The sequence below is a fragment of the Mycetomoellerius zeteki genome, unplaced genomic scaffold, assembly GCF_001594055.1.
Source record: "Mycetomoellerius zeteki isolate Tzet28-1 unplaced genomic scaffold, Tzet1.0 scaffold274, whole genome shotgun sequence".
NCBI lineage: Eukaryota > Metazoa > Arthropoda > Insecta > Hymenoptera > Formicidae > Mycetomoellerius > Mycetomoellerius zeteki.
This window is the reverse complement of record NW_017257254.1, coordinates 271816-297692: the sequence shown is the minus strand read 5'-3', so window position 1 is coordinate 297692 and position 25877 is coordinate 271816. Positions and strand designations below refer to the sequence as shown.

Genomic DNA, 25877 nt, shown 5'->3' with positions numbered 1-25877 from the left:
GAATAGCTGCGGACGTTTTTTGACTCACCCCCACCACGCGAGTTGATCCTCCTTAGTTCTAGTCTTCTTGAAGTAAGTATAACTCCGTGAAAAATGGTCGTATTTAGGGAAAAGTGGGTGAATTGTGCGCACCTAAGGAAAATTTATTGTCCTGGAATGACTTTCCAAGTTCAAAGCGATATATTATAAGTATGAAAATAGAAAGTATAAACATTCTTCTATCATTACGTATTCTCATATCAAACAGATTTTCATTCAATAAGGTTATATTTGGCAGAAAGGAAAAAACCGAAAAGCGAAAAAATTTCTCGCGCGTCGGGTAATTGTGCGCATGGGTTGAATAACTGTGCGCAAAGCAAAAGTCATAGCAAATGAATGAATTATGGAATGTTGACAAAGAAATCAGAAAATATATTTATTATATTGCAATATAAATATATATTAAATATATTTTAAATATATATTATATATATTAAGCAAAAATACAAAACTAATATAATAATAACACACATAGACTTTGGCAAAATAAAATGGGAAAATAAAATAATATGCAAAGAAAAAACGAAAAAAATTGCTTGTCATATAGTATACGAAAGATGGGTAATTGTGCGCATTTCAAAACGCTTGTGCACAGTTGTCCGCCGCGATCTGACTCAATATGAAATACGATTACTTTAACATTTCTTAACCAAACTTAATAAATAACAGCTCAAAAGACACACATAATAACATACTTTAATAACGTACGCAACTTTAAACAAATTAAAAATACGAACTTATCACCTTATTTTTTGAATGCTAAAATAACAAGAAAAGATGTGATTTCACTTTTTTATATTTCTTTGGTTAGCAACGTATTTACGTCGTATCTTTTGTAGTTATATCTTAAGAGGACGACCTCCTGCGTAAAAATTTCACCACAGATGTCTTTATCCATTGGAAAAGTACCAAACCAGGATGCGCACAATTACCCGCTGCGCACAGTTCCCTCACTTTCCTCTATAAATTTTTTTTTCATTCTCAAGAGTAAAATTTGTACTTTGAGAAACTTTCGATAAATTTTAAATTTATCCTTACTTTTGTTTACTTTTTTTTAAAGTAAGGACGTGTTACGTCTCCAAAAAATGAATAGTGTAACGCACTCTGTGGGGTACAATAAATTTTTTCGCAAATATCATGATGATATCGTAAAATATGATTTTTCGTAAAATACGACTTTTTCTTGCAAATTAAAAAAAAACTTTTTTACGATTTTTTTTGTTGCGAAGATAGATGGCGTATCAAAGTTACCTTTGCATTTTTGTTCAATTATCTTTAACATTAACATTAATCGATGCGCACCTAGAAAAAGTTGCTATTCGAATTTTGCGCAACATATGCGTACATGTGTAGGTGTGTATGTGTAAGTATGTGTGCGTGTGTTGGAGTTGACGCGTGGGTACATTGACGCTTCAAAATCTCGTTTCGTCTTCAAATGACTTCTTGCAAACGCTCATATATATTGATGTAAGCTCTAATTATGACCTGAGAAATTTTTTATCATATTCAATGTAGTGCTGCGTCTAGTTCCTGAAAATTCGTTGGTAATTCTTTTCAAATTTTATAGCCTTCTTCCCATCATCTTACACACATGAACGGTAACTTGAATAAATTTAAACTATAGTAAGTTTAAACTGAAGTAAACACTGTGTACCGCGAGTTGGTATTATACTTCTAATTAAAGTATTGTTTTTACTGGAATTTAAATCCCATCGAACATATGTGAGATATGAATATGTTGGATGGAAAGAAAGCTACGAAGGAAGGATCACCAATAAACTTATAGAAACAGCATTACACCAAATATGGTGGGAAATCCTTAGGCCACAATTATAACTTTTATTTATATACAGGGTGTTTGATAATTTATAAAACTCGCATAACGGCAGAATGAACTAAACTGAATCAAAAAGTTCTGTACCACTTTGCAATGTTCGCAATGGTTAACGAGATAATTTATGAAAATAGCCAAATTCGTCCGGCCTACCGCCAAATGCAAGCGGCCGGTGAAATAAGACCGTCCAGTGAGATGCGCATTTGTCGTCGCTAGGCACGTATATATGTACATATACACACACACACGCGCACGCACGCACATTGTATATTTCACATCTATGTATGCTATTTTGTAGGTATGGCTAGACTCTGTCTCTAGGGCATATCCAAATACTCGCGGAATGTTTGATGGCTGTTAATGTAAATAAACAATAGCAATGTTAGGCCAGAGAACGATGGATGTTTAGAAGTGTATGGTTACATGTTTTTGACGTCTTTATTTTTATTTTGGACATGGTATTGTCTAGAATTATATCACCCATAATCGGGACACACTATCAGGCTGAAGCCACCTGTATTAATAATAAAACTAGCTATTATATAAAACTATTTTTGACGTTTCTATTCCTGTTGAATTTCTTCATAGTGGTTTCACAGAATAAAAATTTCCTTTCCACGATTAAAATGTACATGTTAATGTATTTGTCGTTGGTGTATTTTGTATTCAAAGCTGGAAAAAATAAAAAATTACAGATTTCTTTATCTATTTTACCATCAGCGTTGGTCGCCATACCGAAAAAAATAGATAAAGAAATCTGTAATTTTTTTATTTTTTTCACCTTTGAACACAAAATATACCAGCAATAAACATATTAGCATGTATATTTTAATCGTGGAAAAGGAATTTTTATTCTGTGAAACCATTACGAAGAAATTCGACAGGAACAAAAACGTCAAAAACGTTAGTTTTATCGTAATACAGGCGGCTCCAACATCCCCTTAAGCGTTTTATCCCGAATCTATCGATCCGAATTTGTTGATCCGCAGTGTAGAGAGAGTTTAATTAATAAACCATTTTTTTAAATTAACGGATTTTAAGTAGTATGATAAATAGTAGTTTAAATATGGTTTAAAATCAATAATATTAGAATCGAAAGATTTGGAATAAAACGCTTAATCTAGTAATATCCCGATTGCGATCGGATACATCCCGTATATAATTATATATTAATTATTTAATTAAGAAAAATAATAATCATTAATAATATCATTTTTAGACCGCGTATGTGAGAGACACAACCGAAAATAAATAAGAGCCCTATACGGTCGAAGCTAGATCTTAAAATGCTTTAAATAAATCAATCTTGAATCACTAAATATTATATATATATATCAAGACATATATATCATATTTAGTGATTCAAGATTGATTTAATAATCATTATATATACCTGAAAAATAACATTTTTATGTTATTTTTCATGTTAGTATATCGTCAGGAATATTACGTTTATCTTATGTCATTGTTTAGTTGAATGATATTGAAGAATAAGAAATAAATCGACACATTGCGACGATAATACTTGATTGCATATAAAATTTTTTTGGGGAGAACTTGTTTGCAATTGTTACTACATTTAAGATGAATCATGAATAACATTAATTCACTAATAATAGATTCGAACAAATGGAAAACTAACAATAATTAGTTAAACTTATTTTTAGATTTTAATATCATTAATAAAATGAAGCACTATAACGTAAAGAAATATTATATCATGTCATGGCATGAAATAGTCTTCAGTAAGACATTGTTAGAATGATTTCTATGACTTTGTTGCAAAATTTATTGCCATAAAAAAATTATGATGTACATACGTAACGCAAGCTATAGTTTTTAGCGCAGTGAATTTTGAAATAAAGTCCATACAACTGTCATTTTTTGATCACTTGACGTCATAAGTACAAACATGCCTAGTATTTGACACCAAAATGATGTGTGCTTGCTACCTGAACAGTTATTTATAACTTATAATGAAATTATTAATAATTTTCAATTATAGATCTATTCATTTCTAAAGAGATTAAAAAAAATTTTTTATAAAAATCCGTTCAGTGTATTTTTTAAAGAAATATGTGATAATTGTTCAGTTTAATCCTTCTCAGCTCCATATAAAAGTTAAAAAACATGATTTTATAAAAGAACATTTAAAAATTTTAGATACCATAGTGTCACTTTACGTCTTGCAATTTATTGTTCTGTCATATCTATTTCAAATCGAGGCTAAATAAGGGTGGTACTAAGTACTAAATGAAAATTATGAATGAAATTGTTAATTACTTTTTAATCAACCGCCTAAAGTTTTAACCATTTTAACTATTCTAATCGCGAAACAATTGTGCATTTAATTTTCTTTTAAATATATTCAAAGACATTTTATGCGGGTGATCCGAAATGTACAATATATTTTTTGAGACTAAGAAATAAGTATAAGGCATTAACATTTTGATCATTTTCAAAAGCACCTTTTCATACAATGCGCAACATTCTTATCAGTATCTTACAATTAATATAATGTTACGACACATTAATCAATTATTTATTTTATATATTTATATATTTTAGAGTAATATAAATTTTGTCAATTTTTTTCTTTATTATATAGGCTTGTGATTTACCCTTGTATTGGAAAATACCACTTTTCCTGGCAGCAGGCGGTGAGCAAAAAGGATTTGTCGAGATGAATGTCTTTCTAGAATTTTGGAAAAAGTAAGCTATGGAATGCAATTTATATTTTTTATTAAGAATGTCTATTATGAGAAATTGTAATCACTTTTTGAATTCTTACATTTTATTGAATTTACACAGTAGGTAAGAGATGACGGTTGAAACTGAATTTTAAGTTTAAAACTTTAAATAATTCCATGCGAATTTATATCATATTTATAATCTCTTGAATTACGCGTCGAAATGGTTTTTCGAACTTAGAAACGCAAACTGAACTACTATAGTAATATTACAAATTAAATTGACAAGTAATTTAATAATTTGATGACTAATATGCCAACTGAGGGAAACCTTTCCGACCTCGACTTTGACATATCTTGTCAAGGGCATGATCTCGAGTAACCTTCAAGAGGTTTTAGCCGTTACTCATTATCCGTTAAAAAGTTATTAACAAAAAAGTTTAAGAAATAACGTCTTATTTTTACTATATACAATATTTATAACTACTCCATATCACCGTACTAAAGGGCGTTAAGTCTGATGTCCACGATGCTAGAAATCGGTCCGAGATCTCGGACAGAGAAAGAATTAACAAATCACATTTGAACAATTTGATCACATGACCATTGCGATTGGTCAATTCTTTCTTCATCCAAGGTCTCAGACCGATTTCTAGCATCGTGGACACAAAGCTTTAGACTTTTTACGCGAAGCGAGGTCCACCTCCCCCCCTGTCAAAGGGCGTCCGACTTTCTACGCGAAACGAAGTCCACCTTACCTCCCTCTTGTCAAGGGACAATGTGAAATAATTTTTAATATTGTATACATATAGCAGAAATAAGATTATTTCTTAAACATTTTTTGTTGATAACTTTTTAACGGAAAATGGCTAAAACCAAACTCAGGTACAACATATTTCAAGATCAAGGTTATCGGAGAGGTCTCCCTCAATCGGCATATTTATCAAATATTACCTCGATCCGGGTCAATTGAACCCGGATCTCTAGAATTCTGTGCTAGCGTCCTAAGTCTTTAAATCACCGAGGCCTTAGTAATATTCTTCGCAAATCGATATATAAGAACATACGCATTTTCAAGGCAGCGCTCGCGTGCAAAATAACAATAAACAATTTATTTGGACCGTATAATGTGAATACATAAGTTAAGTAAGAAATAAAGTCCTTTTATTGAGTTTTTTATATTTTAAACACGATGTTTACGTTGTTGTTGCATTTGTTACATATGGAAGAATTAATATAAAATTATCATAATTTGAATGAAATTTGGAGGCATAAAATCTGTCTACAGTGAGATAAGGAATGATTGATACAAAAAAGGCATGTATCGACTAGTTTGTAAACGGAAACACGAAAAACATTTTAGAATTAAATTTGCTTCCTTCTGTTTTAATGAGTGCATTTAGTATTACAACCACTCACTGAGCGCTCACAAGGGAATCTCTCGAGGTGTCAAATTCTGATTTTAATGAAACTTTGTGGGGTTGTAACTTATATAAAGAGATGAATTTAGAAAATATTACTTGGTGCGGAAAAACGGTTTGAAGGGGTGAAATCACTTACGTGTACAGCGGTTTTCAGCTTTTTCTGTTATTCTCGAAAACTATTCGAGATATAAAAAATATTTTATACAAAAATTTTACAACAAAATTAGCTGTATTCATTTTCGTTTTTAGAATAATTATTTACCAATTTTTTTTCAAAATTTTCGAAAAAAATTGTTAAATAATTATTCTAAAAAAATATCATTGGCGTGAATAAATAGAGGTAATTTTATTGTAAAACTTTTGTATAAAACATTTTTTTATATCTCGAATAGTTTTCGAGATATAGCGGAGAAAGCTGAAAATCACTTCACACATGAGGCCTGAAAGCTGAAAATCACTTCACACACTTCACCCTTCAAACCCTATGTTGGCAACAATTTTCAAAACTTTTTAAAAAAATTATTATTTTTAAAAATATTTATGATAGATAGAGGTAATTTTATTATAAAGTTACTTGTAATTAAATGTCTAAGAAAATGATAAAATGCTATCATTTCCACACCACCTATATGAGGTAGATAGCATGATGCGCTTTTTTTTATAGTTTCTCCAGTAGGCCTATTCCACTCTAATTTTTTTATGCACGAATTATTCCAAATGCCGTCATTCCTCCTTTGATTGCTTTGGAACATTTAAAAAATGTGTTAAAAAAAATTTATCATTATTATTACATAAAAATATATTCGCGCGAGTAATATTTAAAAAATGCTTATCAAAATATTGTAAAATTACAACATCCTTTTCCTCATTTTCTTCAATATGTCATTAATTTAATAATGCAGTTAAATAATTTAACTCAAGAAGATGTTTTAATTTGATTCTAATTTATTTACTTATAATACATACGTTAATATGAACATTGCTTATGTTGAAATTAATTACACAGAAATGGATTGATTAACATTTTGATACATATGGAAGTAAAAAGATAATAAAATATTATTTAACTCAAAAAACAGGATTGCTATTGCTCCTTTGACATCTAACAGTGATGAGTTACGGTACCATATATTTCCTGTAATGTATAAGCACATTTTTTGTTACAAAGAGCAATGAATATATTTATTTTAAAACTACTTGTAAATCTCGTTATTAATACTAACATGATTATATTATATGACAAAATATTCGCAATTATGATATTCTTAAAAAAATGCTGCATACAAAAATATTTCTTGCACCAGGAACATCGTATTATAGCAGGTGCACCACATATAGAGCAGCGAGGTATTTCTTGAATATCCTTTCCGTTGAAACAAAAATCTACTGGAGTTTCGAATTATGGCGGCCGTTCTTCGATATTCTTCTTGTATTCACTCTTATACCAGGCATATTTAAAAAGATTATGAAATCGCGGAGAAGATAGTTGTATATGCGTTAAAGATTGTAATTTAATGATATTATTTCTCAAATATAAATTAATATCATAATTTAATAACATAACGCGATCACTGAATGTTCTCACAAAGTTTTTCCATAGTCTAAATCCATAAACATTAAGAGGTTGAATCATTCCCGTAGTTTTCTTTGGTATAGTTAAAATTCGTATATCTTTATCTTTTTTTGGCATAAATTTTTGCAGACTTGCAGGACAATGTCCGCTCCAAGAGTCTAATAACAGCACACTAAAACTTCCAGTAGCGGGTACAAATACATTTGTAAACCAAGACTGAAAGTGTTGTGTAGTTAATTTGCCCGATTTTGATGTTGCAATGTAAACATTTACAGATCTAAACAAACTTGCTTCTACGCATGGTCCAAAATTTCCACTCGATTCTTTCAATACCAAATAGAGAGGCGATTTCAATTGTCCGCTTGCAGAAATTATGGACGTAATCGTATAACTATGCGTAGTTGCCAATAGTGATTGAACTGTGCTTTCAACTGTTTTAACACTGCGTAGTCAGTGTTCTGTCTGAATGTAATTCCAAATTGAATCCACTTTCGTCTGCATTATATATTCTCTAGTTCAAAAAGATTTATATTAGATTTTTTTACGGTAGCTATAAATTCCTGACATGTAATTTGTAATTGCTCTTTATCTCTTGGCGCAAAACGACTTACAAATTTTGTTATTTTTTTGACACAATTCTATATTTTCTTTTAAAATTTAATATCCATGTTGCACTAGCTTTAAGTGAAGGAAGATTGATTTGTGTCTTGACTTCTACGGCCCATCGTCGTAAATCCATATCATGAATAATTCTTTTTTCGTCATCAGTGTCTTTGAAATTTTGTAAGACATATTCGGAAATATATAACATCTTTTCTCTAAGGGTACCTCCTTTTTGTATATAATGTTCCCATCGATGTAGTTGCCGCAAAGACTTCACCTTTCTAAAATGTTCTTTTACCGATGTGCAAAAAAGGAATACCATCCCTTTTTTGCACTTTTCCAATATTCAACAGCTCTTCTTTTATAGCTATCATTAACAATTTCACGTTCTTCTGAAATACAACTATCTTCTGCTTGATCATCGTCTTCATCTTCTTCGAGTATTTCCATTTCATCATTCTCGACAAAATCTGCATCAAGTAAGTTTGATTCCTAATAATTTTCAAATTCTAACGTAGTATCAGTATGAATATCAGGTGATATTTCATTCATTGAAGAGTATATAACATCCTTTATCACATCGCGTAATTCAATTTCTTTATCGTTTACAGGTGTTTCCAGAATTTTTGAAATTTGGAAAAAGATAATTAACATATTGAGAATATTTGCAGGATTCACTTGTACCATTTTAACGATTTGTATTGTTTGACTTTGCACTTGAATTAGTCGTTATTCTTGCTAATTATGCTTTATACTGAAATTATTGCAAGATCTTTGTGATTTATATAGTAATATCAAGTGATATCATTGTATCACTTTTGAAGTAATACCACTTTTACATATCAGGCATCTTATATCTCATGTACATTACACTTGATATAAAAATGACGCTACTGTCACGTTAATTAATAATATTAATCAAGCACGTACATCATATGTGATATAAGAATGACTCTACTGTCTCGTTAATTATTTATATCACTCAATTAACGGGACAGAGTAGCGTCATTTTTATATCAAGTATAATGTACATGAGATATAAGATACAAGATAATTTTTATGTAATAATAATAATATATCTTTTTTAACACATTTTTTAATATTCTAAAAACGTGAATGAATACAGCTAATTTTATTGTAAAACTTTTGTATAAAACATTTTTTTATATCTCGAATAGTTTTCGAGATGTAACGGAAAAAGCTGAAAACCGCTGTACACGTAAAGGGTGATTTCACCCCTTCAAACCGTTTTTCCGCATCAACTGATATTTTCTAAATTCATCTTTTTATGTAAGCCACAAAGTTTCATTAAAATCATATTCCATTAGAGCTAAAAATATAGACCAAACAGGTATAATCTGGGTCTAAAAGGTTGCAACATTTTTTTTCGATGGGTTTCGGAATGCAGCTTGCTCAACGAGCGATTGGTTCTTATTCATGGATCGACAAATAAGAACCAATCGCTCGATAAGTAGACTGCATTCTAAAACCCATTTTAAAAAGTGTTGCAACCTTTTAGGCCCTGACTACAAGAGCTCACTGAGTGCTCAGTGAGCGATCGTGCTTCTGGATGCACCTACTAAATGCACCCAATGGAACCCACACCATGGAACGTAATTCCATAGACATAGTATCTCTAGAGTCTAGACTGCGCATTCGAGGAGTGGGGGTAGTCCTCATTTAGAAAAAGGCGCACTCATTTGGGCCGTTAATTTCTCTCTCGTTTCGCGCATAAATAATGCGTTTAAAGTTATATCTGTAAGGGAGGGGATCGAAAGCACGAAACTCGGCGAGCTAACCCGGCTATCAAAAATTTGGGATGTCGCAACACCCAACCCAAGACGAAACACGTCTGTCCCGGTTCGCGGTCGTCGTGAGACGACTCTCACAGAACATATACGAGATTCTCTTCGCCAATCTGACACTCTAATAGCGTTTTCGGCCCGATCGGGTTTGCACCAACTTGGGTTGGATTAATCTTTCCTATTGGTTGACGTTACACGCTCTACCAATAGCACAAAACGCCATTAATCCAACCCTAGTTGATGCAAACCCGGCCGAGTCGAAAACGCTATAAGCTATTATGTACATTTCAGTTCCTCGTTCTCTCTTTCGATCCCCTCTCTCAAAGATACACTTTATACGCATGCGCGAACCGAGAGAGAGAAGTTAACGGCCCAAATTAGAGATCCTCTAAGGCCGGAATCAGACTACGCATTGAAGATTGAGGTTGAAGATTGAAATTTGACCAATAAGGACAAAGAAATTTTAGCTCCTTTCATTTCGATTGGTCAAATTTGAATTTTTCAATCTTCAATCTCAATCTTCAATGCATAGTCTGATTCCGGCCTAATAAGAGTCGCGACATCAGAAAGCCGCATTTTGATTGGTCCGACATGTTTCAACAATTCCCGTCTATATTTGAATACCTATATTCGTGTTATTCTTAAATTTCAACAATATAATTAAAATTAATTATTTTAAATGCATTAACAAATAGATTCGTTACATTACATGTCGAAATAACGCATGCGAGAAAAGAATTTGCAGGCGTCCAATTTTTCACACCATTTCCTCAATCAACATCTTTCGCTAACATTTTTCACCCATAAAGTACGACGTTCAGCATTTCGAGGAAATGCTTTTAACATGTAGCCTTTGGCTACTGAGTTGTTATAAAATAGGGCTGCACACCCAACCCATTTTTAATAATAACTTTTATCGAAAATAACGTTACGCGTGTTTCATCACTTGCGGTCAGCTCATCAGCTCAATCAGCTGCTGTCAGCGCAGGTAGGTTAGAAACGCGTTAAGGTTAGACAGAGATACAATATATTTCTCTCTCTGTTTTCGATTTTGAGAAAACTTTACCCTGCATACAAAAGTCGGCTCGTATCGCGACTCTTAGGCCTGCATTCATAGTCAGGCCTTATATTTAAGGTTTCCTTAAATTTATCTTCAGATGCTTTACGAATTATTTCATTGGCTACTGAGCATCTAAAGATAAATTTAAGGAAGCCTTAAGTATAAAGTCTGACTATGAATACGGGCATTAGAGGGTCTCTAGCCCAAATGAGTGCGTCTTTTTCTAAATGAAGACTACTCCCACTCCTGAAATTTCTAACAATGCTCGGTCTAGAAATACTGAGTTTGGTCGCGTCGCATGCTCCAACATGTTCCAATATGCTCCTACCATAACTCTTACTCACTTCAACGCGCTTGATAGAGTGAGTAGGAGCTATGGTAGGAGCATATTGGAGCATGTTAAGCTTGCGATGCGAATAAACCTACTATGGCTATGTTCCAAAATTTACTGCCAGTACTGAAAATGTACAGTGTACGTAACGTATGCTGTAGATTTTCAGCGCTGTCAATTAATTTTGGAACATAGCCTATGTCTATGCGTAATTCCTGTAGACTCCCTGTTGAAGGCTGAAAAATTCATTTTCAGCAAAATTTCAGCAAAAATTTCGGAGAAATTTCAGTTCAATTTCAATGATTTTTCAATACCTATGTTAGCTGAAAAATTCACCTTCAGTGAAATTTTAACAAATTTTCAACAATTTCGCTGAAATGTTCAAAAACATGGAATAATTTCACCGAAATTTTTTCACCAGGGCCATGTTAGAATTCTTCTATATTACCTACTAGCAATAAACAAATTTTGTATTTATCCTTACAGATTAACAACCATTCATCACGATACTGCTAACAAATTCATCAGTATAGTTACTCGGGGTCTTCGAAACAATATACTCCCAGAGGACCTGATACCACTTGTACAAGATGTAGTAGAAACACATCCAGGATTGACATTTTTAAAAGAAGCTACAGAATTTCATTCCCGCTACGTACACACGGTTTGTATGAAATAACTTACGTTTAATTTTAACTTATACTTCATTTTTTATTTATTAAAAATTTTTAATTCTGTTAATCATATTGATCTCTATTAAGATCAAATTGCTATTAACTCGATAATTATCGTACGAACATGAGAGAAATATCCGATATAATTATAAAGTTTTTGTTTAATGTCCACCTAGAATTGCTCTTTTAATGTACTTTTTTAAATAAGGATAAAAATTTATTATAACAAAATCTAGTTTTACAATCAATCTACATACTTTGTTCAAATATTTAGATTTAAATAACTCTTTACATATTTTTGAAACGATAATTTAATCGTGCAACTAATAATGAAATCTTTTTGGTATTGCATATAAGCTAAACTAATTATTTATGGGTATTTATGAAAATAATTGCAGGTGATTGCTAGAATATTTTATTGTGTGAATCGAAGTTGGAGCGGTAAAATTTCAATTGCAGAATTAAGGAGAAGTAATTTATTGGCAATGATCGCTATGCTTGAGCATGAGGAAGATATTAATCAAGTTACAGCGTATTTCAGCTATGAACATTTTTATGTGATATATTGCAAATTCTGGGAATTGGATCGCGATCATGATCTCTTTATAGATAAAATAGATTTAACAAGGCATAATGATCATGGTGAGAGAACATGTTTCGCTATTTCTTAATTTGTAAATATGTATTGTGCATTATGATCATGGATTGATCTATCTTATTTAAGTTGATTTTCCGTTTGATTTGTCAAATTATTTTCAGCATTATCTACCCGAATGATTGAACGGATATTTAGCGGTGCTGTGACGAGAGGTGATAAAGTAAAAAACAGTAATGACGCGCAACAAACGGAGGGTAAGATGAGTTATACGGAATTTGTGTGGTTTCTTCTTAGTGAAGAAGACAAAAATCATCCAACTGCTATTGAATATTGGTTTAGGTAATTATTTTGCATCAGTCATAATATCAATACAATAAATTAATACTATTTCAATTGAGCCTTAATACTCATTTTATTAATTATATCAGTCATAGAACATAGATAGCAATAGAATTTAGATATACCATTTGTCATTTAATTTACTTTACGTTTTCATCATATAGATGTATGGATCTCGATGGTGATGGGTACTTGTCGATGTACGAATTGGAATACTTCTATGAAGAGCAATTACGTCGAATGGAAGCGATTGGTTTAGATACATTGCCTTTCGAAGATTGTCTTTGTCAGGTATCTAATATTTGTGTGGCTTATCAGTTTATCTCGTTAATTTTTAAAAATAATTTTATATCTTTAACTCTCACCGTGTATACAGTGAGAATTAAAGATATAAATTTTTTAATACTCATTAAGTGTGTACGGGGGTCGTTAATATCCGGCGTGTTTTATTAATGGATTATGATTCAAAGAATATTAAAAGTTCTATTCACCTAGCGATTGGTTCTTTCTTATGGATCCATATGTAATAACCAATGCTCGGTGAGCAGGCTGCATTCCGAAACTCATTCAAAAAAATGTGTTGCAACCACAGATTTCTATAATAGCGTTTTCTCTTGGCTGCACTATCGCTCACTAATGCAACACTCAGACAGTGTACCGTGTTTCTATGGCTGGTGGTAAGCGAACTTATTCGGTGTACCGTGTTTCCGTGCCTACGGTGTAACATTTTATGCACAAAGTGGGATTTTGCTACACCGTTTCAAAGGGACAGTGTAGAGCCAGTGTGATATTTAAAATTTGAAAATGGAAGTCAAGCGGGAACAGGATTTCAGCGCAATAATGAAGGTTAGGTGTGCGCCACTTTAGTGCAGTGCATGATATAAATACAAGGGTATAAAGGGTATGCTCGTTTCGTGTAAGACCACTGCGCATTCCCACCACTTTCCTGTATTTTGTTCAAGCTTACGTCATATTCGTGTAGAGTCGGAGCGAATCGGATAGGTATAAGCGTATTCAGCTGCTATCATGGCCGTCATGATCCCACCACTTTTGTCTAAGCTTATGTCTATACTAAAGCACTAGATATGTAGGTATTCATATCCGCCATTTTGGTTCTACTTGATTGTCATAGTCAATGTTGCCAACTTAGCTATTTTCTGGCTAGATCTAGCTATTTTTTCTTCGTTTTAGCTCGCAAAAATTGACTTTTGCTATTAGTTTTTTTGGATATTTCTATGAAGATAATACAGAGTTAGCTAGCTATTTCTTATGATTTTGATTCTTGAGATTTTTTTATTGGATATCAATCGTCGTATGTTCAAATTTTCCAACCAACGTAGCAAATATACCTAAAAAGATACGCAATGAGAGCCTAGAGATGGCGGGCCAATCTACACTTTTCTACACTCATCCATCCTATTTTCAAGAAAATGTATTAAAACGAATTAGTACTAACGAAGCTTATTCCTAAAAATATGAGAATTTTTATTTACACGATTTATACCCGTATAGTCGGGTCTTATATTTAAGGCTTCCTTAAATTTATCTTCAGATACTCTACGAATTATTTCATTGGCTACTGAGCATCTAAAGATAAATTTAAGGAAGCCTTAAGTAGGTCTGACTATGAATACGGGCATTAGTATTTCACAAATGTTTTACTTAATTTAATTTAATCGATGTTTTGATTACATTCTATTATATTATGTATGTTCCTATATGTTACTCATTACGATAATTAGTATATAACATGTTACTTTGTTTATTTTATAATAATATCTGTGCTCATGTGCAATTATAAAAACTTTTTCTCTCAAATAAATTAGTGTTTCTAATTATAAAATCGTATTTTAAATTTATATTTTCTTTAATTTTTAAAATCTAGCAATTTAGTTATTTTCCTTAATTTTTAAAATCTAGCAATTATTTAGCTATTTCTGAAATGTCTAGCTTTTCTTTTTTTCGAGAGTTGGCAACATTGGTCATAGTATAATTAGTGACAAAGGTAAATGTTAATTAAAAAGAGCTCGCTCACCTCAAATTTTGATAAAAATACACTGAATCGATGCATTTTCAAGTAAAAATAAAGATTTGACAAGAAAAAAGTGTCGCTCTGCTCCGCAAATCGAGATATTAATCCTTAAAATGTTCGGGTAATTCTCAAAACTATTCGAGTTAGGAAATCTGTCACAGCAGTGGTTCACTGCGTTAAAAAACACAAATTCACTGCTTTTAAAATACAAATTCACTACTTTAGCAGAGAATTTATGTTTTTAAAGCATAGTGAACCACTGTTATAACAGATTTCCTAACCCGAATAGTCGACTTTAAGGATTAATATCTCGGTTCGCAAAGCAGAGCGACACTTTTTTCTTGTTAAATCTTTATCTTTACGCGATAACGCATCAGTGTAATTTTATCAAAATTTGGATTTTTCTTAACATATAATACCTTTGTCACTAACCATACTATAACCTATCCTATCAACCACTAGAACCAAGATAGCAGATAGGAATACCTACATATCTAGTGCCTTAGTCTATACCCAGATAGCATTTATATGGCACAGTAACCGTACCTTGCGGAGTCGTGAAGCTCTGAAACGTTACGCTGTGCACGCATGTTATACTCATGTGAGACATCATATGTTGAAATTCGTGAAGTCACATGAAACAAATCCTGTAAACAGCATGTTAACTGCACATTGCCAACATGACGTTAACTTTATAGCGTGACTGTGTGAACACACAGTTACGTTGTATCAGCATGTTGACCGCGCAATGAATAATACAAATTCTATCTTTTTAGAACAGCACGCTAAGCACACAATCCTGTTACGGTGTGTAAAATTTTTATTAGTTTTTATTCTTGGAACTCAATTATAGGAACTCATCTCATCATTATTGGTTGCGTTCAACAGACTCAAATGTTGAGTCTGCTGAACGCAGACATTTTATCAAAAAAAGGAATAAAATTTTTAACTGAGAAGTCTCATCATACTACGCCTTTTATCCTACTCGATGTGGTTTTTAAATACGAGAAATTGAACTTCGCTGTGTCCTTCTAATGGCGATGTTATGCACTGCATGAAAATTGGACATATAGGATATTTTTCTGCACGAAACTTTTTAGTCACGCGTAAAAGCGCCGTGCAATTTCGAAGTTATAGCGCGCAGTTTTGTTTTAATATTAACAATGCGATCGCGCATGGGAGAAATCTACGTGCGAACGTAGCTTAGAACGAGCACATGGATTCGGCAAGAAATCCGACACGCATAATAGCACCGTGCGTTTTTAAAGTTGCAATACGTTTTTAAAGTTACAATTTTGGTTTAATGCTAGCATTGTCAAATAATTTGAAGCAGTAACTAAAATCTGACAACATTGACTTGCACAATACCAGTACGATATTTAAACTAATGGAAATCACAGCTTGTTCAGCTGTGACTTTTACACGTTTGGCTATCTGGACTACTAATCTATAGGCCGTGATAGGCCGTGTGACGTAAGCTTGAACAAAGTTCCTGATTGGCGCTTTCGGAAATATGCGCAAGAGCATACTCTTGTATTTATATCATGGTCATGGTACAGGTAAGAACAGTAGTTTCACTCAGTCAATAGGTTGCCTGGCCACAACAGGAGAAGAAGAATTCACTCAATCAAAAAACGGTGGCCACCGTTCTGTGCAATTAACAACATGGCACACCAATCAGTTTCCCTAAATTTTATTCCTTAAGATTCTTCGCTCTTATAGGTGCTCATACACAATTTTCATCATGGCGGCAGTGTTGTTCCATTGGAAGGTTTTTCTTCATTTTGAAGATTTTAGTTCGGATCTACAATAAGTGTTTAAGCCGTAAGAAATTGACCAATTACAGTCGAATCCGAGGGGAATAATCAACTGTGATTCGCCCATTTCTTATGGCTTAAGACTTAAAATCCTATTGTAGATCCGGGGTTAAGACCCATCAGAAAAGGTTGAAGAAAGGTTTTTAAAAATGGAAGATTTTATACTAGTGCCGAGTGTGAACTATGAAATACTATTCGGCGAGAAAAAATTATCAGTCTGTGTTTCAAAACTTTACTCAAGTAACTAAAATCTATATTTTACGTTACGTGACGTAAACTATGAAGTTTTAATTAACGTTGATACGTTTTAGGACGCAATCTTGCGCATATGGACAGATGCGGGGAGAACGTGCTAGCAATTGGCAATGGATTTATTATCGTATAGGCAAAAGTTAAATATTTATATATTTGGCCAAATAAAGCCAAATGGGGCACATATCTATAAAAACTTTTTTGTTGTTTCATGTCAAGACATTTTATAATATTGTACGTTTGTGTTGAGACATTTTAATATGAATTCCAATATGAATTAAATAAAAAATATATATTATCTACATATATATCTTAATATCGTTATGTCACAAATACCTCCCCCCTCCCCTTCGAGATCGATTAAACTTTCTTTTTTTTGTTAGTTGGGCTCGGTTGACGCTGGTGGAGGGTTTTCTTACGGCATTGAAGGATTTTTGCGCATGCGCGAAAGATTTTTCAGTGACCTGATGGAACAACACTGCATGGCGATCGTTTGCGTCAGACCAAAAGTGCCGACACAGAGCGAAACTACTGTTCTTACCTATACTGTGTCATGGTGCAGTGTAGCTGAGTGTAGCGCTTACACGCAACTGGTGCGGTGCGAGGATGCACCCCAAGGGATGTATCTCAAGGGAAAACGCTATAAGTCTGTGATTGCAACCTTTTAGTTGCTGACTGTACCTTCCCCCACTCCGCAAGTTTTTTTTAAAAGCAGAACTATGCGTCCGTACTCACTTGTTTTCAAAATATTCATAATTTAAAAAATCGCCTGGACATAAATAACTCCCGTTTACACGGTGAGGGTTAAATTTGAGCTGTTGGAATAATATCGAAAAGGATAAATTGAATCAAACGCGATAACAAAATGCAAAATATTAAAAAAATCACGTCTTAGATGTTGGATATGATTCATCCAGTGATACCAGGCAAGATATCATTAAATGACTTGAAAAAATGTAAAATGACATCCATCTTCTTTGATACTTTCTTCAATTTGGAAAAGTATCTAGATCATGAACAGAGAGATCCTTTTGCTTCCACGAGAGACCATGATCCTGATGGCCAAGAAGTATGTAATCGTATTTATCTTATTATATTTAGTTTTTCCAAAATTTTAATTTAACTTCAGCACTACGTTGAACGTATTATTTTTATTTTAATCTTTAATTGTTTCAAATATCATGATTATATTTTCTGGATATAATTTGTGCGATAAATGTTAAACATTTATCAACTTAAAACATTTATAAGGAAATATTTTTAAATTAAATTAATCAGAAAATACATTATTTATTACAGAAGTATAATGTTTTTATTAATATAACTGTTGTATTAATAACCAACGTTGGGTAGTGCTAAGTTAAAAAGATAAAAGTTAAGTTAAAAAGTTAATTAATTTTAACTTAACTTAGCTACATTTTATCGGTAACTATTAACTTTTAATTTGATTTTTTTTTTAAGTATATCCTCAGACACAATACGAGAGGATAATGAGTATATAATTTAGTAATTTTATATTGTATAATCGTTACTTGTGAACAAAAATAATCAGATTCTTTAATAAATACGCTGAGAAAGGAAAAGTGTGAAAAATTATGTAAAATGGTCAAACTTTTTCTTTTTCTTTTTTTGTTCGTCCGGACCAAATTTAACTTTTAACTCTTCAATTACTGTTTTTATATTAACTTAACTTTTAATTCAATTAATTTCATAATGGATTAACTTGCATTTTAATTAAATTAAATTTTCAAAGCTGTTAACTTTAACTTAACTTAGTTAAAAAAAAGTTATCTTACCCAACCCTGTTAATAACTGTCACATGTATATATACATCCTACACATATAAAGGTGATTCAGAATAACCCCGTGTCCTTGCAAAAACGTGTTTCTGACTGAATTCTGAGACGATTTTTGCTCTACGAAAATTTTATCCGACGCTTACTTTTTAAGTTATTAAAGGATAAAGTTACCGAATCACAGGTCGCATACAGAAGAGGCGGCGCACTCACCGTCTGACGCGAGCGACCACAAGGGACACTCGTTTAGCCGTCTAAGGACATAGAGTTATTATGTTTCACATAATAAACGCCCGCTCGCACACGCACGCACACACACACACACACACTCTCTCTCTCTCTCTCTCTCTCTCTCTCTCTCTTTCTCTCTCTCTCTCTCTCTCTTTCTTTCTGTCACTTACCTTGCAGAGATTCGTTTTCTTTATACGTCGTAACTTGACGGATAAATTTCTCCGAGTTAAAATTTTGCTTCTATACGCGACCTGTGATTCGGTAACTTTATCCTTTAATAACTCAAAAAGTAAGCGGCGAATAAAATTTTCGTAGAGGAAAAATCATCTCAGAATTCAGTCAGGAACACGTCTTTACAAGAATACGGGATTATTCTGAATCACCCAGTATATATCCTATCACAGGGACTATTTTAATTTATTCAGTCGATTTTCTCCAAATCCATAAGTTTAAAACAAAAATGTTTCAAACTAAAGTTTTATGGCTTCAAGGAAATAAGTTGATGATCTTAGTTGACCTTGAGAAAATGTTACAGTCAAGTCAAGGTTACTTAAAATTTTTTAAATGGAACTCCCCATTCTTTATTATATATTCTTGTAGCTGACTTCAAGATCTTTTTAAATCACTATGAAACACTCGTTAATCTTATTCGCGGAATAGCTCGTCGGAAGGGTTCGGAAATAAAATCAGGTTCGTGTATCGGAGAGAGGGAGAGAGAAAGAGAGAGAGAGAGAGAGAGAGAGACGAGTGCTTACAAAAGATGACACGAATTTTAATATTATAACAGAAATAGTATTTATTAAATAGTTATGACGAAATATAAGAGAATGTATAATATTCGCTGTGTGTGCGTGCGTGCGTGTCGGATAGTGCGTGGTAACAAAACATATACGTGTTCGTGTGCGTTTATGTGTATGTGTACGTGTATATGTCGTCTTGAAGTCAGCTATAAGAATATGTAGTAAAAAATGGGGGGTATCCTTGGTGGAAAAATTTCACTGAAATTTCACTGAAATTATTTCACGTTTTGGAATACTTTTCACTAAAATTTCAGCAGAATTTCAGAGAAATTTAAGCAAAAATTCCAGAGAAATTTTAGCGATTTTTCAGTATATTAGCTAAAAAATTCATTTTCAGTGTGAAATTTCAGCAAGATTTCAACAGTTTCGCTAAAATATTCCAAAACGTAGAATAATTTTATTGAAATTTTTTCACCAGGATTCCATTAAAAAGAATTAAAGTAACCTTGATATAACTTTAGGAACATCTTTACAAGGTTCACTAATGTTATCAATTTCTTTCCTCCTTAAAGCCATAAAACTTTTGTTTGAAACATTTTCGTCTTGAACTTACAGATTTTGAGAAAATCGATTTGATAAATTAAAATGGTCCATTCTGTATGTATGTATATATACATACATATTTTTTTATTGTAGCTCTCAGATTGGGATCGATTTGCAGCAGAGGAGTATGAATTATTGGTTGCCGAAGAAAGTGGTAATGAACAACAAGAACAAATGTAAGTATCATTTACAATTTTAATCACAATATTATAAATCAATCTAGTTTTTAAATCACATCGTGATTTAATTTTACAATTTACACATAATATCCTATTACTTGATTATTTGTATGTATAATGTTATATAACGCATGGTGAAAAGACGTAAGAGAGATGAGCTATTGCGCATAATATCGAAAAAGAATGAGGGACGATCAATCAAATGTGAGCCCTTTGTCATGCAACTCTCGCATTACAGAAAAAAATGCTTCAAGACTTTTCGAATCAATTTTTAATTACGAATAGCATTATACGACTAGGTGCTATTTACATCCCGATATATGTGGGATAATTTACATTCCGATATTTAGTCGCGCGTACCGCATGCGTTGTAAATAGATACCCCGTTACGAATTCTTACAAGAAAAATTCTTGAGAGATCTTCCAAGAAAATTTTCACATACGAATTTCGGACAGGAACATACAAGATCGTATAAGAATATATCACATACGATACCTATAGGTACATCAAGAATCTTACATGAATCTTACACCCATATTACATGAATCTTTTAAGTATGTTACATGACTTTTACATGCATGTTACGTGAATGTTGCGCGCATGTAACATGAATCTTGCAAGAATATAACTGTCATTATGAAAATATTAAGAATACTATTGGAATTTTGTGTGATTTATTGCTCGTATCCTAGTAAATAAAATAGACAAGCAAGAAGTTGAATGGGATTTAAAAGAATTCATTTTGGCTAAAAATCAATTCTTTTTACACAAATTGAATAACGGCTTTTCGACGAAATCAAACTTAATTTGAGAAAGGAGCATAAAAAGCCTAAGCCAGTATATATAGCGAAATTATAATTTATCAGTTCATTAAGACAGTGATAATATATTCAGTCATCTTCAGTATTCTAACAAATTTTTTAATTTTTTTTCATTCTTTTTCATTTCATATATTCATATATTCCAGATTCTGTTCATTTAATAATTCCATTTTGTTTACTGAGATGATCGATACCTTTATTATCTTAGAGCGATCACGTAAAGAAATTATTTCTTAAAAGGATCTTATTAGGCTAAAGTAATTAAAATCTTGTCATTGTAATATAAATCGTCGTGTACGATTCATGCCAGATTCCTCCACCAACTTGAAAGATAAATTATTTCGTAAATATATGTTTTTTTAAGACTGACACTTGATCTTTCATGTAACACTTAGGGATCATACATAATTAATACCATATTCTTGGATGATCCTGTAAAGAAATTATTTTTTAAGAGTTTCTTATAAGGCAATATCTTATTTTAAACTTTGCGCTTCGATTAACAATATATAGGGTGTTTTCCAATAGTGTACACAGATGGCACAGTGTAATCTTTGTCCTACACAGAGTGTTTCAACTATGACACAATGTTACACTGCTCAATATTGTAAAAAGCTAAGTACATACAAGCATGTAAAACATGTCAGTATTACCAACTTTTCGAAAAGTTATTTGATAGTTATGTTTATTTTGTAATAAAATTATCGATTCTGAAAGATTTACTCTGCAATCGAGAATGGATTGAAATGAATTGAAATGGATTCAGATTTTCAGAAATATGCATTTGTAAACGTTGAAATAAATCCTTTTCAATCCGGACTGCATTTTTATTCATTTGTTGGAATTGCATGAAGCACATTTCTATGCCTTTCAGTCTAAAAATAATATCAGCTTTTTCTGTGCATTGTGAATATTGCTTAATTCAAAATTTTAAATAGGAAATGCGATTTTTTAAAGGAATTGCATCCATTTGAATCTAATTGAATCCAATTGTATTTGGATTGAGTTCAATTGAATCTAATTGAATCCAAAAAAGTTTTTGCTATTTAAAATACGCATTCGGATAGATAAACCTTCAATTCATTTTAATCCATTCTCGTTTACTGGGTATAACTTAAATTTAAATTAAAATCTTAAATCTATTATTGATGTGCAAAATATACTCGTAAAAATAAGAGAGAATGGAAGACTACAATTCACTCTGGTATACAATATGAAATTAAACTGCTTTTTTACAAATCTTATAATAAAACAGTGTAGTATCTCTGTGTTCTAACTGGAAAACAGCCATACTCTTCCTTTCTATCATAATGATAATGATGTTTCTTGCAGGCTGTGTGATGATGAAATGTAACCATCATCTACAGCTCAGTAAGTAAAATATAAAATAGCATAATGAAAAAATGCACGTATTGATATAAATTAACATACTAAATTAATGTTTAAGCTTGTTTCATATTTATTTCATTTTATCTAGCAAAACATACTTTGCAAATTTTATTTTTTTTCACTAGAATAGTATAATATAGTTAGAAAACATTCTTCGTTGTATCTATTTTAATATTTTTTATATATAAGTAAGATTAAATTTGTGCGTTTATGTTGGACAAATTTTTCAAACTTGATGATTGGCTATAGCATAAAGAGAACCTTTTTTCTTGCAGCCTTTGTCGTACAACAAAAACGGATAAATGAAATAGTACTCAAACATTGCAAATTTACATTTTGATTGGGTGAAATTCTTTGTATGTTACACCGTCTGAAAATTTGACAGTCTTCTTTGTGAATAGTTATTTCCGACATATTTTTGTCTGCTGAACACGAATCCGTTAGCAAAAGTTGCCTATCATGTCACAATTTTGAGATAACTGCCATCAACAAAACCAAAAACAATTTTTTGAAGGTTTTCAATGGTTACATTGTAGCATCGGTAACTAATTTTTTTTGTATTAATTTCATTAATGCCATATAAATTAAAGTATCAATTTTTATAGCTTTAAAATGCATTTTAATTCATTTTTATATGATTTTTTGTTTCTGAGCAATTTGAAAATAACTTTTTTCTCATATGATATACACTATTCAACAAAATTTAAGTGTTATTTATTACACGAATGTGAATAATTATTTTCGACGTATTTTTGCGTGATAAATGCGGATCTATTTACAAAAATTGGCTATCACGTCACAATTTTAAGAAAAATGTCATCAAATGAAGTCACGTTTTCGGCTCCTTTAACGCTATTTTTCTCAAAACTGTGACGTAATAATTAATTTTTGTAAACTGATTCGTCACGCAAAAATATGTCAAAAATGACTATTCACATTTATGTAACAAATAAAAGTTAAATTTTGTTGTGTAATGTATGTTATGTGAAAAAGGACTATTTTTAAATTGCTATACCTCAGAAACAAAAAATCATATCGAAATGAACCTATTGTACATAATACACAGTGTTGGAACAGATACCGTTTGAAAGGTATCTAGATATAGATATAGGTATTGTGTGGGAAAAGTATTTAGATATAAGTATAGATACATTTTTTTTAAATTACTTAGATATAGATACAGATATAAATAAAAAGTATCTGAAAATTTAGATATTTTTTAGGTATCAACAAAAAAAGAAGGAAAAGTGGGGGAAAACAGGAAAAGTAGAAGTAATAAGCAATGTAAATTAAATATCATATTTTGTTTGTTTATTTTAACAAAATCTAGACGATAACATTAAAATTGGTTTCATTAATAGTTTTAAATAAAAATCGAGTATTATTTAGTTTTACATGCATATGCATATCTACAAAATTTTTAGTTTTAATGAAAAGCTTTAACCATAAGAATATCGGTCTTTAATTAGTATATCAGCGCATAGGTACTAGTACTAAATTGCTAATTTCTGAGTTGATTTAATATGCTTTTCAACAAGTGACACAGATGACACGGTATGATGCACAGTGTATCATTACATTCTTGTTGTTCGTCAATATTAAACAAGGATGAGATGATCACTGCGTTATACTGTGTCGCTTGTAGGAAGGCATTCTTAATGGCGGCGACAGTATTTATGTATAAATACCTTGTATCTATGTATCTAAAACTTAAAAGATACCGTATCAAAAAATAACTAGATCCGGATATACCTTGCTTTCCAGCAAGGACACAGTCAGACACTGTATAACACAGTGAGTCGTTTCATCCTTGTTTAACGTTGGCAAATAACAAGGATAAAACGACTCACTGTGTTACACAGTGTCTATGTTCTTGCTGGAAAGCAAGCATAGGTATTTCCGCCTATAAGGATCTAGGTAATGCACTCAGGTACAGCTAAAGTATCTAGATACTGTATCTAGATACTTTTACCTAGATACGTTCCAATACTGATAATACGTATGTACATTGAGACCGATAACGGACTATAACGGTGTTTAAATAGCGCGCGTGTCGCAACTACATATATTCGCAAATCCTTGATGGAACAATCTGCGTCAACGCTGTTGCCAACGAATTCATATTCAGCAAGTAAAAATACGTTGGAAATGACTATTCACATTCGTTTGGTAAAACGATTGTTGGATAGTGTTATTAATTATTGTTCTTATTGTATACAATCAGTGCTGGGATTTAGTTGCACATTTCGGCCGATTTTCAGCTTGGTTCCTGTCCCTTACTTCACCAACGCCGATCGGCATTTAGGCTGCGAGTGAGTTGGTGAAATAAGGGACAGGAACCAAGCTGAAAATCGACCGAAATGTACAACTAAATGTCCCAGTACTAATATACATTATTTTATATACTATTAAATATTGATTAATATTTATGCTTTCATGTAGTTTTTGGCATGTGGCTTTTATAATCATTTCTAATACTCCATGAAAAATATGACAATTTTTTATAATTATATTGCCTGAAGAAATAAATTTTAGGAATAAAAAGATATATTCTTTATATAATTTAAGATTATGCTTGCTCATAGGTTACACACTATTGTCTCCTGGAAATTATCGCCAAATGTGGATACTTTAATCAACAACTCGGATATGGTCGAAGATTCAAATTCATTAATGAATTCATTGGATATTCATCTGCAACAGTCGAGACATGATAGTGGAGATACCGATACTGATTACGCTGACAGCGATAATTAACTTATTTTGATAAATACATTCAATATATAGTTAGAGGAAAAGGATAAAAATTATTATCGGATAATACATTTGCTTTCATTCCAATTTTCTCCTTTCACAATCGCGGAATGCTGCAATATGTTGCATATACTTCAGAATAGGGAGTTTCCCAATTTCACACAAAAAATCCGGATCCTCAGCATACCATTTCTATCAAACAGTTGTTTTCCATCAACTGCCATTATTGCCTGAACAGGAAGATATATTTTTTAACGTCTAAATAACTCGTCTACAGTTCTTCTTAAGATGA

At 31.9% G+C, this 25877-nt stretch overlaps 1 protein-coding gene across 2 annotated transcripts in view; it reads left to right on the top strand.

Annotated features, from left to right (window-relative positions):
* LOC108724093 (uncharacterized) overlaps positions 1-25599 on the top strand; it is a 38293-nt gene extending 12694 nt beyond the window's left edge. Inside the window, exons 4-12 of one of the 2 annotated variants that reach the window (XM_018450265.1) lie at positions 4482-4585; positions 11846-12023; positions 12432-12675; positions 12793-12970; positions 13135-13261; positions 17967-18140; positions 20535-20617; positions 22775-22813; positions 25417-25491. In XM_018450265.1, the coding sequence (XP_018305767.1) occupies positions 4482-4585; positions 11846-12023; positions 12432-12675; positions 12793-12970; positions 13135-13261; positions 17967-18140; positions 20535-20617; positions 22775-22796 (1110 nt within the window). In that variant the 3' untranslated portion in view covers positions 22797-22813; positions 25417-25491. Of the gene's footprint in view, positions 1-4481; positions 4586-11845; positions 12024-12431; positions 12676-12792; positions 12971-13134; positions 13262-17966; positions 18141-20534; positions 20618-22774; positions 22814-25416 lie in introns of both variants that reach the window. The other variant, XM_018450264.1, reaches the window with a different exon arrangement.
* Positions 25600-25877: the final 278 nt, after the last annotated feature.